Here is a 17,495-nt window from a genome sequence, read left to right on the forward strand (position 1 = left end):
TTCCGAAAAACGCCAGCTGGTCGAGGGTAAAGGTGAAGTCAGCTGGCGGAAGAAACTGCGAGCTATCTCAATTTAAAAACGATTTATTTCACTGATCATCTTAATTTGCTGTGTACGTTTGTTTACTCGATAATTTTATTCTAGAATACTCCTTGAGTCTATTTTATGGTAGTTGTTCTCAAAAAAGTTACTAACAAGCACCAGCTGACCAAGGTTATCCAATAACATCTGTGTTATCCTCTGCTCTTCTCTGCCCTCTGTTTTCATTTACCCACTTAGGTCGCTGAAATCACCGATGTCGCATGAGCACACGCGGGACGGGGGCGCGAGGCCTTTGAATTCCGATTAGCTGAGCTGCGCGGGTCTCCGTATGGGATCGCCCGGTGTTCGTGAGATTTAAAGCCAAACTCGGGAAGGTGTGTAAGGCATGTGTTTTTGATTTACAGCTCGCTAATCACGGTTTAATTGCGACCGAAAGCTTTCCGCTTGGCATGGGTCAAAAGTATTCAGAATACTTGCAACTCCTGCAATTGCTCCACATTTAGGTGCTAATGTATCTGAAACATGAGTAACATGGACTTGCATATTTCGCGTTGGTTCCTGTTGTTTGTCAGAGGTGAATATCAACAACCTCTCCAGGAGAACAAGCAGACCTGGTGGCCTGCCACTGCCCTAATCCAAGTATATTAATTTTGCCTGCCTTCAGAAGTTCTCTTACTTTGGTATGACATGAGAAATATAATTAGAGTAAAGCTCCTGGCCTGGTGAGGTTTCAGTCTTTCTAATTGGGGACCTATTTTGGGCTAACAGGGCTTCCCACACCTTTCTTGGGCATCCTGTGCACCTGTGGGACACTCCTTAGATAATCTTGGACCTCCAATCAAGCATAAGAGCTTGAGGTTTGGTGTTTATTCATTAATTATTCATCTTCCATCAAACATTAGGGCCTGAGGCTGGCTATGTATGGCCTCCAATGACCCATGGTGCTGATATTGTGTATGTGCCTTAATACATGTGCCTATATGTGCCTTATGAGAGTTAGTATAGATTTTTAACCAGGTTCAGTGGCCATGATGAAAACCATTTTGATTTGGCACCCTAGTATCTGTATTGTAATAAGCTATGACTGGTCATCACAACTTAAGTCAGTATAATATGCTATTGGAATCATTGCAATCCAGCTTGGTTTGGGCACAGACTGGTGTACCCCTCAAAGCATAATCATTACTACACCTCTTAGGCTCCAATAATTATCATGTTCCCATGGCTCTCAGGTACCCTTAGAATGAGACATGGTGTATGCCTGGAATGAGGATTGTAAAGGACATACAAAGGAGATCAGATGGTCTATAGGATAGCCTGTGTCTGTTGATACACAATTTGACATAACTCTCAGATCATACTATGCTTTTGAACTATAAGGCATACTTAGTGTTCAATTGAATTAAAATGCCCTCATTTCAATGGTTATACATGCAATAGTTATTACCAAAGGTATATTTTGATTGTTTGGTGACATGGAGCATGTTGCTGGCACCAGACCCTCTGGTTCATCAGGAGGCATACTCATAAAGGATTCAAAATACATCTGCAGAGCCCACATTAAGCAGCACTTGTTGCTTTAGCCCTGACCCGTACCATCTGATTGCACCATTCCGGGTCAATGGCAGAATTTGGTGGCGAAAGTTTGCTATGCTGCAATGCGTCTGTCCTGCCCTCTAACATCATCTGACCTTTATTGTGGCCGCTGCCACCCCCTGCAGGCCATGCCTGTCAGGGGCAAATAGGCAGAGCCTGATAAGGTCAAGCCCATCCCATCACAGGGTGTGGATTGGGAGGCAGGCGCTCTAACCAACTGAGTCATCAGAATGGACAAACCATCATGTTTATAATTGTTGTAAGGAGGTTAGCTGGATAGCCCAATGAAATAATTTGGTACATATATTTTTTAAACCACTTTTCCCTCAACATGTCTCTTGAATTGGTACTTCTGTGGTCCTTGTAGCCTTAGCTTCCTCAGGCTGTTGGTTTCATTTCCTTATAATTTGTTGGAATCATATTGCTCTGTGAAGAATCAGTTGTGGAATTGAAGGGTTTCAGAGAGTTTCCATGGTATGGGTCAGTGCAGAGTTTGAACATCTGAAATAGGTCAACTATTAGTTTTTGTTTGTTTATTTATTTGATTATTTTTGCAGTTCTGCCATTACTGCAGTATGTCTCTTGCTTCCATCATTGCTGCCTGAGAGGAATCAACCTATCTTGAACAAAAATCTCTCCACACCCTTGACTCTTTTGGTTGAAATCCTCATCAGGCATTCAGGTCTGTCAGTCAAGCCCTTTTTGAAAAATAAAAATGCATAAGGGTAGTGCTCTGGCAATACTCTGTGTGATGTATCTTGAACAGTAGGTAGGGTAAACATCTTGGTTGTCAATCCTTGAAGGGCTCATTTTGATTATTTCCCAGTCAGTACAGACCTTTTGTAAATGTTGGGAAACCACATAACAAAATACAAAGTACATTGGTGAACTACATGCCCTTTCTTGTTAGGCATGTTGCGCCCTGTGACATTTTGCTCACAGCCATCGTATTTTGCAGGGATGGGTCGCAAACGCAGCAGCCTGCGGTATCGTCCCTACAGTCGGAGGGCCTCCCTTCATTTGGCCGATCCGGAAATCATCGACGACGACGAGGCCGATGACTCTATACTGGTGGTCTTCGAGAAGGTGTGCTGCAAGGGGTCATCTCGGCCGCCTTTCTCCGCGCTGAAGGACGGTGGGCGAACAGGCGCCACGGTGGGGGAGTCGGCTTCGGCTCTGGGTACTACGCGGGTAGGAACAAGCGCCACGGTGGTGAAGTCGGCTTCGGCTGTGGGCACTACGCGGGTAGGAACTTCAGTAAGTTCGAATGCTGGTCTGCCAACCGAGAAGGCCGCGACGACTTCTAAGTCGAGTGAGGTGGTGAAGGAGACCTCTGGCATCGAAAAATCGGACGAAGCCATCACGCCTGCCTCTGATGTTGGTCCAAGTGAGGCGACCACAACGGTGCGGCCGGGCACGAGCGCTTCCCCCTCGAAGGGAGCTCGTGCCGGCGACGACAGCGTGTTCTCGGTCACCGCGTTGCCATCGCCATCCTCCAACTCCTTCTGGAGCAACACCCGCAGGGGTCCGACCACTTCGACGCCGGCGCCGCGCCGCCGCCACGACAGTGACGTCGTGGAGGTAACACCGCACGTGGTGACACTGGAGGACGGTGAGCTGGCTGACACGCCGCACGTGGTCACGCTGGAGGACGCGCCGACCGAGCTGGAGGTGACAGAGGTGCGGCGCGTGTACGCGCTCAGCACGCCGGCCGTGCGGCGCCGCGCCGCCGGCTTCTTCGAGGACATGACGCCGGCCGTGGCCAAGCCGGCGCCGGCGACGGCCGCCGACCTGAGCGCCGACTTCCTGCCGCTGGCGACGGCTCGCCCGACCTGCCAGGCAGCTGGCTCGCAGCCGCCGCCGAAGCCGACCTCGGCCGAGCGGCCCGCCCGCGGCCGCCCGCTGCGCCGCACCAGCTCCACCCAGCGGCGCCTGCAGGGTGTGCTGCGCGCGGCGCGGCGCACCCTGGCGCCACCGCTCAGCGCGCGTGCCCGGGAGAAGCGGCGCTCTCGACTGTCGTCGGCTGGCGTCACGCCCCGGCGGCGCGGGCGCTCGCCCAAACGGCCTCATCGCTCCCGCTGGTAAGCTGTCTCCGAGAAGCTGACTGTTCTCAGGGTTTGCCTGTGTCATTTCGGGTGTTGGAAACGTTATACTTTCTGCTTGTTGGATTCATCAGCGTTAATGTTCTTGTGTAGGGAACAGAGGTGGCGTCTATGTTCATGTGTTATTGCGCAAGGAGCAACATTACATATCAGAGGAGAACGTAGCTTGGACAAGTCAGTCGTTGCCCGGGACTTTGGCTAGTCATATATTTTCAAGTTTAAAAGGGATCGGAATCCCAAGAAGTCGTTACTGTTCGTAAGTAAGCCCGCAGGTCACGCGGAATTTTCGAACTGCAAGCGAGCGTCGCTTGTCGCTGCGTTGCACTGCGGTTGTCCCTGGGGATCTACAGGCCCAAACTCGCGCGCTGTCTGACGCGATGACTTAAACGTGTCTGGGTCTCGCCAGCTCAAGTCTGCTTGGAATAATGGGTGCGCTCGTTTTCTCAATCCCGTGCTGCTTTAAAACAGCTGTTTTACGGCCCAAAATCGTGATCAGTCTTACATCAGGGCTCATTCAGAGAACAGGCGACTATGCTTCAGATGAATGGTTCCCATCTTGGTCGCAGAGGCCGGACAGGCATCGTTGCGATGTGACTTAGCATTGGTGCGAAACTGGCGGGGGCCGGACTGAACACTTCACATGTACCGCGCATGCCATGCCTGTTCCCTTCTGAGACCTCACGCCGCGCTCCCCGGCTCTGCGCACGGTCGTCTCGTCACGCTCGCGTCCATGCCGTTTGCGCAGGGACCGGCACGCTTCTGCGAGAACCGCGTGCCCCGTCGGCCGAGCGACGGGGCGCGCCGGGCGTCCCCGCCGCCGACATCCAGTTCAACGCCGACTTCCGACGGACGTTCGCGCAGATGCTGGGCGAGCGGGCCAAGCGGCCGGTCATCATCGATGGGCCGAACGTGGCGTACGCGTGAGTGGGTCCGGTCAGCGACGGCAGCTGGGTGAGCCGCGGCGGGCTGACAGGTGCGTGGGCGGGAGGAGGGCGTGCGGCGCACGCGTGAGTGGGCCCGGGCCAGCGGCGGGCTGACAGGTACGTCGGCGGGAGAGAGGAGTGGCGCGCACGCGTGAGTGGGCCCGGGCCAGCGGCGGGCTGACAGGTACGTCGGCGGGAGGAGGGAGTGTGGCGTGCACGTGAGTGGGACCCAGGACCAGCGGTGGCGGCGTGGGACCCAGACCAGCGCTCCCGCCGTCTGCCGTGTGTGGGAACGCGCAGCTGAGTGTGGGACGTGACTGACCCGGCCGGCCCTTGCAGGCACGGTCGGAACCAGACGTGCTCAGTGAAGGGCCTTACCATCGCCTTGGACTACTTCAAGAGCCGGGGCCACCGCTGTGTGGTCTTCATGCCCAGCAACTTTCACCGTCGCATTCCCAGCTTGGCTGATCGACAGGTTAGGGCCCCCGGCACTGTTGGGCTGCTAGAGAGGCTGAAGGTGTAGGCTGGGTGGAGGCGTTGTCACGAAATCACGCCGTCCTTTGGGATCGCGGGCATTTCAAAGTGGAATGTTAAAGAGCCTCTTTTGATTTCAACCACTTAGACAGCAGTCGAAAAATCAAACTGGAACAGGTTGAAGGGAGTTGAGGTTCTTTGTTTTGATGTCTATAAGACCAGGATTTGTGCAGGTTTTTATTTCCCGCCTTGACAGTTGTGTCAAATGAAGTCTCGCGCTCCATTCTGGCACTTTTCTTCCACCAGTTCGACGAATAAGTTGTTAGCATCTGAAATAAAAAGGGTTATAATTACTGTTCACATATGCCAACATCATCATCAGATACCACCACTTGATGCAAATACCGGACGTCCTCAGTGCTGTTTTTTCCCACGAGGAAACGTAAAAGAGTGGAACCCATGGCTGCTTACTTAATTTGCGGTCTTCTAACATCATGACAGTTTTCCAATGATTTCTTAAAGTTGGTAAAATGTTTACTCTAAACGCACCCTTCTTTTCTGTCTCCATTACGCTTTGTGAGTGGAACGTGAAGGTTAAGGACGAAGAAGCTCATGCTTTCCGTGTCAATATCATGATTTGCATGTACACTTGATTTAGCTTTAGCCAATAGCCATGCCAATGCCACTGAAAAGCTCCATGGCACGCAGCAGTTCGAACGGATTTAGGGTACGGCAAAATAATTTATGAGTCAGTTGCGTGAAAAGCTGTTTTCATGTTCTCCTGACTCGTTTGATGTCTTCTTTACTTTGTGTTTTACGTTCCAAGAGCTCCGAAAGCTTGACTCATTGGCCTTAGGAAGACGCAGTAGCGCTCTATAAGGAGTGCCAATGGCCAGTTACCATTGGTAGTTATACTCAATATGTTTATATATATATATATATATATATATATATATATATATATATATACTATATCACACACAGGCTTATGACATTCGACACATTTCGCACCTATCGGGTATCACCGGGTAAAACAAGACTTGAACACTGGCTGAGGGCTTAACACGCACATCGCAAATAATACACCACAGAGGCGCATGCAAACTCACCTGACACTTCATAACTTGACATCGTGGTACCCAGTGCACATTGTAATGAATGGATTTGATAGGTGTGGGGATTGATGGTGTGGCGTTCCATGTCTGTCGACATCAGTGATATGCACATATATATATATATATATATATATATATATATATATATATATATATATGTATATATATATGTGTGTTGTGTGTAATAAAATAATGATATATATATAATATATATCATTTCAGTTATGGTTTCCCTCCTCTCGATCTCATTTCAACGTGGTGTTTTCATACCATGTATGAAGCAATATGTTTGCGAGCAATTAAATCTTCTTTCGGCTGTTCGATGGCAATCTTCAGTGTGTGTCTTTAGTGCCATTCCGTGCTCCGAATTACCAGCATCGCAGCTATTTTTGTCACTACGTATCGCGTAAGATCGGACGTCGCGATGATCCGTGCCAACAGCGATAGGACTTGATATCAGACACCTGAACAGTTTCGTGTGGCTTGCCCCGCCCGGTTCGGGTCATTGTAAGTTTGGATATTTAGATGTGAGTTGTCTTTGACAGCATGATACCCGCGTGGAATTGGAGCTAACATTGACTCCACTAGCGTCGGGGAAATTTTGAGGTTAGATTGAAGAAACATTCGCCCTTTTAACGGCTTGATTACCGACTGCTTCACAACCACGGTGTTTCATTCTGCAATCCACGCCATGTTGTAAGAATCGCCACACCCAATGTGCGTCCACTTGTAGCCGGCATTTACAGTGCAGTATCTAGGCGGCGGTGATTTACAGAGAATATCAAAGATGGGTAATGTGTACTGTCATCATTTCATGGCATTTAAAGGAAATGGATCCATTGGTCTGCGCATACATTTTCTGTGGCGTGACACCATTTGGTGCACATTGGTTTTGAATGGCCGAGTCATTTTCATTCCCACCGCTGGAGAGAGGAGAGGGGGGGGGGGTTGGGGGGGCGAAGTTGAAGGCACCGGCTCTAGTGTTTGGTCCCAAAGTTAGCTAGGGCTACCAAATTTTGCTAGCGAAAGCCACCGAAATCGTGCTAACGAGAGCCACCAGGCAGTTATGTAGCCTAGAACGGTACCTTGCCTTAACTTGGCACACAATTACGTGAATCAGATGCAATGATTTTTCATTGCTTTTTCCTGGGCAAATATAAGATGCAACATTTCATCATACCACTCGCCTCATCTGGCAACTAAGAGGCTACTGACGCAGCAAGGGTTATCCGTTTGCTCGTAACCATCGTTCCATACCGACCTTGGGTCTTATATCACCACTCATTGCTAATCTACTGCAAATACTTACAGGTAGGGTAAAATGGTTCCGCAAGCCTTTAGAGATGGGTCAGCTCAGGAGCCTGACATGGCGTATATGGGTATTTATGTCCGTTACAAAGCATGTGCAATAAAGGCTGCGTGAGCTAAGCCAAATTTTGTGACGTCGCATCCTACCGTTTTTCCTTGGCCTGAAATGCCGCTAGAGTATGACATTCAGTATGCAGGCTGAGGTTAAATTAGTTCAACTTACGATGCATAAAAATAAATGTGAGTTAACTGTTTGGCGTGGCGTGTCATTACACGCGATGCATCTTTAGATTCACCTAGATTCAAAATATCAGCCTCACCAACAACCAGTATGGCGCCTATGCGAGAACCGCCCTTTCTCAGGGCGACACCGGGCTGCCACGCCAACCGCCTTCTGGTAGTGCCAGCAAACTACCTCAGTGCCAAACACTGCGTTCTGATCACCAGTTTTTAATCTGATATGTTCGATTAATGGCTAAATTTTTGGTGCAAAAATAACTGGCGATGGTGCATTGTGACGAGCCATTTGCGTTTTTGTTTTCTGGTATTTCGGATGGCTTCGGTGTGGCGTGCGGGCCGGTGTTAGGATGGAGGTTCAGATGGAAAAGTGCGTATGCCTAAAGTACGGTATGGAAGGAAAAAGATGTTCTGGTTTTACCGCTCCCCTCCCCCCATATTATAAAAATATATAGATAGGCACACTGACAAATATATTAATGCAAAATCTTTATCAAACTATGGAAATTTGTGACATGCGTCGTTCCTACTGTGCCACCCCTCAGGCACTAGTTATGTTCTGCGTGCATAGCTTGCTGCATTTTTTTCGGAACATCCCCTACGGTTGTATGATCGCTATCGACATCCTGCACGATCTTTGGGATATATTTTGGTAGGTCCTCAGTAATGGCACATTTGTGATATCGACAGTGATGGCTTTTGCGATGCCCTCCTCCGTTCTTTGTTTGCCTCTTTCTTCCACTTCGTCCTTTTTAAGTTAAGTACAGACCCGTCTCTCAGACACTTACCTCACACTATCACAGGAGCAAGATTGTTCTCCGGCAAGGGACGTACAGGGTCCTGAAGCGAACTCGGATCTACTCTCCGTTGCGACAATGAATCTTGTTGGCCAAGGCAGTTGGATAGCTTCTGTATTTTACATCATGCTAAGCTGCGCGATGGTGTCAAGTTAACATGGGCCGCATTCACGGTTACTTGGACGCATCAACTAAAATGCCAAAGCACATACTATCGAACGAAACCAAAACATGCGCGCTGGTGTGCTGTTGGGTTCCGACATGCGCGAATCAAAATCAGAACATGTTTTCTTCCCACCCAGTACACACGCAATTGTTCGTGGGCAGTTGATTGTAATGTATCCAATTCTTGCGGCAGTAGTACGTACCGGCAGGCTTATTACGCAGGCGTTCGTACTCAACAGCTGGTGAGAAATGTGTGTATCGTATAAAGTAAGTATGCGAAATATTCGTGTTGACGAGAGCCGTTTGGACAATAGTCCGTCGGGACAAAAAGTCGCCTGAACAATGGTTGGCATGGACAAATTTTGTATGCACAAAGAACGTCGCCATTGTTGCTAACCAACTGTACGTGCGTACATATTCGTTACGGAAAGCGCTCGACAAAAATGGATGCATAAAAGCTCATAAGCGATTGCACAGTAATACATTTGTATAGATAGTATTTGTGTAATACAAGGCATATTGGCCACCCAAGCTTTACACCGTTAACTCTCAGATTTTGCTGAAATGCAGTTTTTGAGCGATTTGAGCGAAGGCATAAAATTCGACTGCGCTTTTTTAGCTCTATCCGGCACACCGTTTAAAATTGCTAGCTTCGGGCAGTGCTGGTCTGGTACCAGCAAGGTCCTTGTTAAAGCGAATGCAGCGAAGCGGATGTACCTTTTTCTTCGAACCCTGCGTTACTTTATAGGGGTTGAAGTTGTCAAGGTCACTTGCACGTCCGCGCCCCGTATTCCCTATGCCAGTTGGCTCCCGTCCGGGGTGTCAGCTAGCGTCAGTGGCGCGCTCAGTCAGGAGGGCTTAGGTGTGCAGCGACACAGGCGTCGTCAGGGTGGAGATAAAGGGGAGGCATAATAAATGCGACGGGTGAATAAAGGCGACGAATATGGTCTTTTAGCTGCCCCCTTCCATTCCAGGGTCATTTTGCACTACTAGTATTGATTCGGACTCATTTGGTGGACGCCGAAGGGCATGTGAGTCCATGCCATGAACAGTTTAACTGATCGTAATGCTTGGCCTGAATTATTTGCAGTGTTCTCTGTCCAGTGGGGGACCCCATCGCCGTTCCCCTCCCCCCCCCCCCACACCCGGATGACGGCATGTGGTGGGCCCCCTGTAGTAAGCATTCATCCTACGCCGGGCACCGAGAATGGAGGTCTGCATTTGAACTTGCAGTACACATCTGCGTACAATCATTGGCGTACGCACCTCATGGAACGAAATTTATATCCCAGGGACATGTGCTCACGAAGTTGGTGTTCTTGCATGATCCATCTGCAAATGAAGGCTTCCATATAGACTTTCGTGTAACCATTTTCGTTAAACAAATTTTATCCTGGCGGCTGTTTGCGTGTGACGAAATTTGTGTGCCTGTATCCTACGTCGGCATAGGGACATTGGCGTTCGCAATTTTGTCCTGCAGAGTGGCGACGATTGACGTGCGAACAATGTGAGAAAACGAACAATGACCTTTAGTCTCATGGTATGTACTAAAAATTTGTCAAGAGCAGGACAAACGTTTTCCCTTAACGACATCCCCAGTGCCAATTTGCTTCCAAAAACAAACAGCTCACAAACTGGTAAAATCTAAGCTATGTTTTTTTTTACGTCCAAGACAATGTCATCGGAAAACGTTTCGTCTCTGAGCAATGATTACCTACGCCACAGAAGCGGAACACGAATGATGATAGATGACATAAGTACGCGTGAGACGAATGACCTCGGGGAACAATATAGTATAAAAGGGTGGATTAGGATGGTGTGGGTGGTGCAAGCTACCACGACTGCGCACGTGTTAAGAACTTGGTGGCTATGCGAACTTTAGCGTGGACGAACTTTTACACAAAGACTTTACCATTACGAACTTCTTGACAACCTACGTACTTCATCGTGGCGACCTTTAGGCTCACCAGCTTTATCCCACGGACAATTGCCTTGCGAACTTTTTCTATAGTTCTGTTGTTCGCAAGCCGTGTATGACAGATGTGCGTTGGCGTATGCCTGCGTTGCGAATGCTTAGGTCCTGCTGGCGCTCTGCCTACGTTCTGCCTGCGTTGTGTCCCATCCACTTCTTGCGAGGCTGCGCTGCTGTTGTGAGCCCAGCCATCTACGTCGCTCTAGTAATCTATAAGAAGTCACCACCACCGATTATCCGGATGGGGTGGGGGCTGATGGCGGTGTTTACCGCACACCATGGCCCAATGTCTGGACGACGCGCGCGGCTGCCGGCAGCCCTCCGGCGCGCGGCCCGGTCCGAGCCGGGTCGATACCGGTGCCGGCGTGTTCCATGTGAATGTGCTGTGCCCTTCGCTCGTCAGCTGTTGGAGGAGATGTACCGCAGGGGCGATCTGTCGTACACGCCCAGCCGAATGATCCAAGGCAAGACGGTCACCTGTTACGACGACAGGTTAGTCGTCGGACCGGCTGCTCTGCTCCCGACACCGGCAGACCCGCATGCTGACGGTCCTACTGCAGAGCAGGCTTGCGGCTGATGTGTCGCCAATGCAGATCTACTGATATACATATATATATATATATATATATATATATATATATATATATATGGCGAAGTATCTTGACCGAATATTTTCCTTGCTGTATGTTTGAGTGAAACCTGTCGCTGATTCCGCATTAATAACCTGTTTAATGCATCGCTCTGGGTTCCCGGCTGTTTACTTTGTAGTATCGTAAGGTAAAACATTCCTAGTACTAAATCACCGATATAATCGTCGACGGCTGTAAAATCTAAGGTTTGAGACCTTATCTCATCGCTGGAGATCGTCGGAGAAATGTAGCAGGCACAAGTGATCAGTTTTGAATTATGAAGGGCGCAAGTTTTGCACCTTTATCTTGAGAACATCTTTAAGTATGAAAAAGACAAATATTTCCTTGGTTATTTAAATGCGTATAAAATACATCGGTATTGGAAGCGCTACAAATGCACATAGCCAGAATCATATGGGCGGTAACTCTCGCCCATCACCCAATGATTCAAGAGTCGCGCAAGAATTTGCTTGTTTGTTTAAGGCTGGGGAGAATTCCTTGATAAATATGTTTCCCAAAGTTGAAGACGTCTTCCGTCATTACATGTCTGGAGACTGTCATTGTCGTCCGTCAGTTGTTGTGTTCAGTTATTGTTGTCTGTCAATTTGTGTCATTTGCATTACAGACGCACAGTTTGCGTCCTGGAAGCTAAAAATTTACCGCTTGAGACACTTGTACTAGTTGTGTTTCTTTGACGATGAGATGAGTTCTCAAAACGTTAGGATATACAGATGTCGACAGATATCTGAGTGATTTTGTGCGAACGTTCTCTTACCTGAGCGATACCACGAAATAGAAAACCCATAATCTCGAACGATGTATCAAAAAGATTGTTAACACGGGAATCAGCGGTCGTTTTCAGTCAAGCATATAGAGAAACACTATATGTGTGCACATATGCACCTGTTCAGCAACATGTGTCTCTTCGTCCGATCGTCAGATGGCCAAAGGCATAAACAGGTACAGCTCTGATACGCAAACATATTGCGCCGTCAAATACAGTCGCACAAGTACAGAGGCAAGGAAGCGGTCGCTCAGAGCTGGCAACTGGCAGCAGCTGAAGGCTTGCTGGCCTTGAACCTTTATCAAGTCTTTATCAAGTCTTGACCTCAATACCCACGGCTCATAGTGCCTTATCTTACCCACGGCTGAAAGCCTGTCCTCAGCACATTAGGTGGCTGAGCTGTTAAGAGAGCACAAATCCTAGAATGCCCCCCCCCCCCCCGCCAACCCGCGCGTCAACGCCAATGCCAGTGCCAATGCGCCAGGCAATAGCGTCAGCAGGGGCACTCGGCCTGACAGCTCAGATCGTTTGCCGCAACGCCGCGGTGAGTCGCTGCGGCAGACGACGCTGGCCGGCCCATCGGAGCTGGTGCCTGTTACGCGTCACCTGCCGACAGGTACGTGGTGATGTACGCCACGAACGTGGGCGGCGTGATCCTGTCGCGGGACCTGTACCGGGACGTGGCCGAAGAGCGGCCCGACTGGCGGCACACCATCGAGAACAGGTGGGCGACCGGCACGGGCTGGCGGCTGGGGCTCCTACGGCGCGCGCGCGCGCGCGTGTGTGTGTGTGTGTGTGTGTGTGTGTGTGTGTGTGTGTGTGTGTGTGTGTGTGTGTGTGTGTGTGTGTGTGTGTGTGTGTGCGTGCGTGCGTGGTGGTGCGTTTATGTGTGTGTGTGTGTGTGTGTGTGTGTGGTGTGTGTGTGTGTGTGTGTGTGTGTGTGTGTGTGTGTGTGTGTGTGTGTGTGTGTGTGTGTGTGTGTGTGTGTGTGTGTGTGTGTGTGTGTGTGTGTGTGTGTGTGTGTGTGTGTGTGTGTGTGTGTGTGTGTGTGTGTGTGCGTGCGTGCGTGCGTGCGGCGTGCGTGCGCGCGTGTGTGTGGTGATCGGAGTCCATTCTTGGAAATAAGAATGGCACACGAGGAAATGCTCCGCGAGATGTCCCGCACTTTGGGTCCACCCGCCCTTCCCTAATAAAACAACCAGCATGAGCTTCGCCGAGCCATTCGTCTCTTATTCATATTACAAGCTGTCGCACGTAACGTCAGCGGCATCACACACACATTTCACGACAACGGATGACCATCAAAGCGCATTTTTAACACAGTCGAACGAAGCTGGGGCAAAACTCTCGGAGACGAAGCACTCAGGAACAGAAACACTCGGGGACGCAGCACGCAAAACATGACACAAGAACCGGCATGAAACAAACTAGACGGGATCTTTTCTGCTGTTTGTGGGTGGCGAACGTTGGAGGATAGAGCGGTTAGTGAGCAGCAGGGGTCTGTCGCGCAAAATAGCAGGAACAAGCAAGAGTCCTCAATTGGCATCTCGTTCGGTCTGATATGCGGGGCACAGCCTGCCCCCGCATACGGGACCTGGTCTATTCCATCAAGCGAGATGCATACATTCCCCAGCGAGGCGTATGCTGCGATAAAGCCTGCGTCACCAACCACGCAGTTGTCAACAAGTCGAAGTCAGTAAATCAAGTCAGCTGCACTCTACGCTCTGCCAGTTTTCTGTGGGAAATCCGCCTACGCCTGTGAAGGGAAACGATTCTGATAAGCTTCGCTCCGTCTTACAGATCAACATCCCTGTTTGGCTTCACTTGCACGCTCAACGTGGTTTTGTTGTGCCCCTTGGGACCTTAGCGCCATTATACTGGCACCTGAGACGTATGACCACCAGTCACTTGGCTTCATTAAAGGATGTTCGACGTCGTACGTCGCGTTCGCCTTTAAAAAGTGTTCCACAGTTGTATGAGGTTTTGAACTGAAATAGCCATCTTGAAGGTCATTGGTGCAGTTCGCAGCCCTGCGCTTAAGACCTAGACCCCTCTAGTTTCTGAGTTAGACACCCGCGAAGATGTACAGGCTATTTCGGGGCAGCCTATTTCAAGGTGAACCTGGCATCCATGACACCTTAAACAGTTTATTCAAATCCTGCCACCCCCATAAGCCAAGCAACGCTCTGGGCCGGGAAGAATGTAATCGACGAGTTGTTCATGCTTGACGTCGGTGAAAACGATTTCCAGATGCAGCAGACGTCAGTTGGCAACCATTCGTATTATTGTTGGGCAGGCTGTGCGAGTTTTCAATCATAAATCATGCCTTACATAATACAAGATGCTGGACACCTTTCAGTTCTTACGGAAATAAGACTTGTAATCGAATAAGTTAAAAATCGCGCCATAACCGAGTATGTACTAGTAAACACCTTTAACTCAGGGATAAATTTGCAAGAATGTCGGGAGAGAGTCGAAACACGAGCACAACGATATTTGGCTCACAGATAAGACAGTAGTAAAAGCTTTATTCCTCGGAGAAAAACCAGGAGAAGGGATATATAGATGCGTTGATATTTCGGCAACATACCTTTATCGAAACAACAGCAGAAGTGAATTACAAATACGAAACAATAGCAGAAGTCAGTTCACTTCTCCTATTGTTTCGATAAGGGCATGTTGCCGAAATATCAATTCATCTGTATCTCCATTCTTCTGATTTTCTCCAAGGAATAAGGCTATTTCTGCCGTCTTTTCTATATGAACAACGTTCCCCGCACATGCACTTAACAACTTGCGTTATTTGGTTCAGTCAACACCTTCGCACCTCCACGGCCACCTCTCGGGAGGCTTGAAGTACTAAAATGAGAGCTAGGGTGGAAATTTCTCACGGTTAGTTTAGCAGCATCTCAACGTCATACAAACGTTCCGTGGCGTGATCGAACAATGACGTATTAAAGAGCATATTTTCTATATAGAGAAATTGATGCTGTCTAGAACAGTCTTTCCCACTTACAGGCGTCCCAATAGTTATAACTGAGATTCTTACATCATGTCTGATGCTTCAGTTATGTAATGGTTCGGCTCGCAATTCTTTATAGCGGGTGATCACATGGAATGAAAAACGCCAGTACATGCCACCCGTGGTACGGTTTCTCGTTGTGATGATGGCCGCCGATCCGTGCTTGCGCATGCGCTATGGCTTTGAGCAGTGTCCGACCCGTCCTCAAGTTCGAGATCTCGGGCCGCGTGTGGCGCCATGGCTGACGATGTTCGGTCCGCTCCCCAGGTTGCTGCGAGATCTCGGGCCGTTTGTGGCGCCATGTCTGACGATGTTCGGTCCGCTCCCCAGGTTGCTGCGAGATCTCGGGCCGTGTGTGGCGCCATGGCTGACGATGTTCGGTCCGCTCCCCAGGTTGCTGCGAGATATCGGGCCGTGTGTGGCGCCATGGCTGACGATGTTCGGTCCGCTCCCCAGGTTGCTGCGAGATCTCGGGCCGTGTGTGGCGCCATGTCTGACGACGTTCGGTCCGCTCCCCAGGTTGCTGATTCCCGTGTTCGTGGGAGACCAGCTGCTGCTGCCGCCCGACCCTCTGGGCCGGAACGGACCCGGCCTGCTGGAGTTCCTCACGTTCCCGCCCGGCGCGCCGCTGCTGCCAGGCGCCCAGCCGCCGCCCGGCTGCCCGCCGCCGCCCGGCTGCCCGCCTGGCCCGAGTCAGCCCCCCGGGGTTCAGTGCACCTGAGCAGCGCCCGCGGTGCTCCTGCCCAGCGCAGCCCAGCGTCTGCCGGCGCGACTTAGAGGCGACAGGCGGCCTCCTTCCGAGAGAGGAGACGGAGCGATCGGTCCGGTTTGGGGAGGTTTGACTGTGGGGATGGGTCTGAGGCCGGAGGTGGGGCGGCTGTCAGTGTTTGGGAGCGCACGGGGTGATACTGATGCTCCGCCCGGCGGACGGGGGCACGCTATTTAGCGCGGCTGGGAGGCGTTGGTGGCCGACAGGCATCACGAATGCTCCACGGAGGGGGAGGAGGGGTGGTGACCGCTGGCAAGCGGGTCGGTCAGGAAGTGTCCCGACTTCGCTGCTTCGAACGGCTCCGCGAGCGCTACCCAGTGCGGAGATGTACTGCCACGTACCTGAATGTTAGTCACAGCATTCCGCTCAATCAGTATGTAGGCTAGAAGTCTGTTGAAACTCGAAGACATGTGCCTTAACGCAGGCTGCGAACGGCACGGCGACCGCCGCTTCGGCACGACGTGCCACATTCGAGGCCGAGCAGGTTGCAGACGGGGATCACTGGGTCTTGCAATACGTCGCCACAGATGGTGTCTAGTTGGACCTGTGCCAGAGGCCACAGACGGCCTCCATAATCGTGAAACGCTGTTGAGCTTGACCATTACCGCTGGCGTCCTAACTAGTAATGCTGACGCACGCGGCTTGTGATGTGCCTTCTGTGGTGGGCAAATCGGTGAATACGTTTAGACGGATGTTTTTAATGGGTGTTTCACAAAAATATACGTTATGTATGCAGTGTGGAAAGTTGCAGTTTCGCGTCTCCGCATGTGAATTTAGTGCATGCAACGGTGCCTTTCCGCCGTCCAAGTGCAATGTTTTTTGTGCCACTTTTTCTTTAGACAAGTTATTGGTCTCGCGTGACGCCTCCGCTCCTAAATTGCCAAGTTCATTCCGTAATTTCTGAAGGCAATTTTTTTGCTTCTCGATTGACATCTTGGAACACAGGCTAGATCAAAATTCAGATGCACCTTGTGTGGCTCAAAGGGGGCCTTCGTCGTTCGTCGGATACTTCAACTGTCGCGAACGGCGTTCAATCTACGAATGTGCCTGTTCATCTCTTGCTTGAATAGCTGAGCTGTACGCAGGAGGTGCTCTCCCTGCTGGTACCTTTGGCCGCTTGCTGCAACGTTCGCCGTGTAAAAGTGCGCACTTCGCATACGCCTTACGTCTTAAGATAAATGCAAATAGTAAAGAAGCAACATATTTGGTTTTTCCTCCCCTTGTGTAATAGGGAGGCAAGCCGTCGAACGCATCATGCGTGGTGCGTTGCAATGTGTCCGCCTCATGCCAGGATTTGTGCTTAAGAATTTATCGTACCTTGACGTGTGACAATGTTCGCCGACAAGCCTGCATCACAGATTGTACCTTCCTGCGGACAAGACTTCGCGGGTGCCGAAAGACGCCTGCCATCGGTACTTACGGGCTACGTAGATAAGGATGCCACCCAAACTAATGGAGAGCCGGTTCGGCGGAAGCGTGCTTGGCCTCCACAGTTACCGGCAGTGCAGTGTTCAAGCTGCGTGTCTGGGTGCCCAGAGGTACATGGTTCTTTTTCCCGCG

At 50.3% G+C, this 17,495-nt stretch overlaps 1 protein-coding gene across 1 annotated transcript; it reads left to right on the forward strand.

Moving 5' to 3' along the window:
• The first annotated feature begins 291 nt into the window (after positions 1-291).
• On the forward strand, positions 292-17,089 carry LOC119096483 (protein NYNRIN). Its single transcript, XM_037219399.1, has 7 exons — positions 292-416; positions 2,597-3,463; positions 4,486-4,660; positions 5,003-5,138; positions 11,135-11,223; positions 12,761-12,868; positions 15,686-17,089. Exons 2-7 carry the CDS (start codon positions 2,599-2,601, stop codon positions 15,885-15,887), a joined length of 1,575 nt encoding a protein of 524 aa, XP_037075294.1. The 5' UTR covers positions 292-416; positions 2,597-2,598; the 3' UTR covers positions 15,888-17,089.
• Positions 17,090-17,495: the final 406 nt, after the last annotated feature.

Source organism: Pollicipes pollicipes, unplaced genomic scaffold (genome assembly GCF_011947565.3).
Source record: "Pollicipes pollicipes isolate AB1234 unplaced genomic scaffold, Ppol_2.1 Scaffold_4295;HRSCAF=5057_pilon_pilon_pilon, whole genome shotgun sequence".
Lineage (NCBI taxonomy): Eukaryota > Metazoa > Arthropoda > Thecostraca > Pollicipedomorpha > Pollicipedidae > Pollicipes > Pollicipes pollicipes.

Coding starts and splice junctions, on each gene's coding strand:
- LOC119096483 (XM_037219399.1), top strand. CDS start 2,599: ATGGGTCGCAAACGCAGCAGCCTGCGGTATCGTCCCTACAGTCGGAGG. Junction 4,661..5,002: donor GGGCCGAACGTGGCGTACGC/GTGAGTGGGTCC, acceptor CGGCCCTTGCAG/GCACGGTCGGAACCAGACGT. Junction 12,869..15,685: donor CGGCACACCATCGAGAACAG/GTGGGCGACCGG, acceptor TCCGCTCCCCAG/GTTGCTGATTCCCGTGTTCG.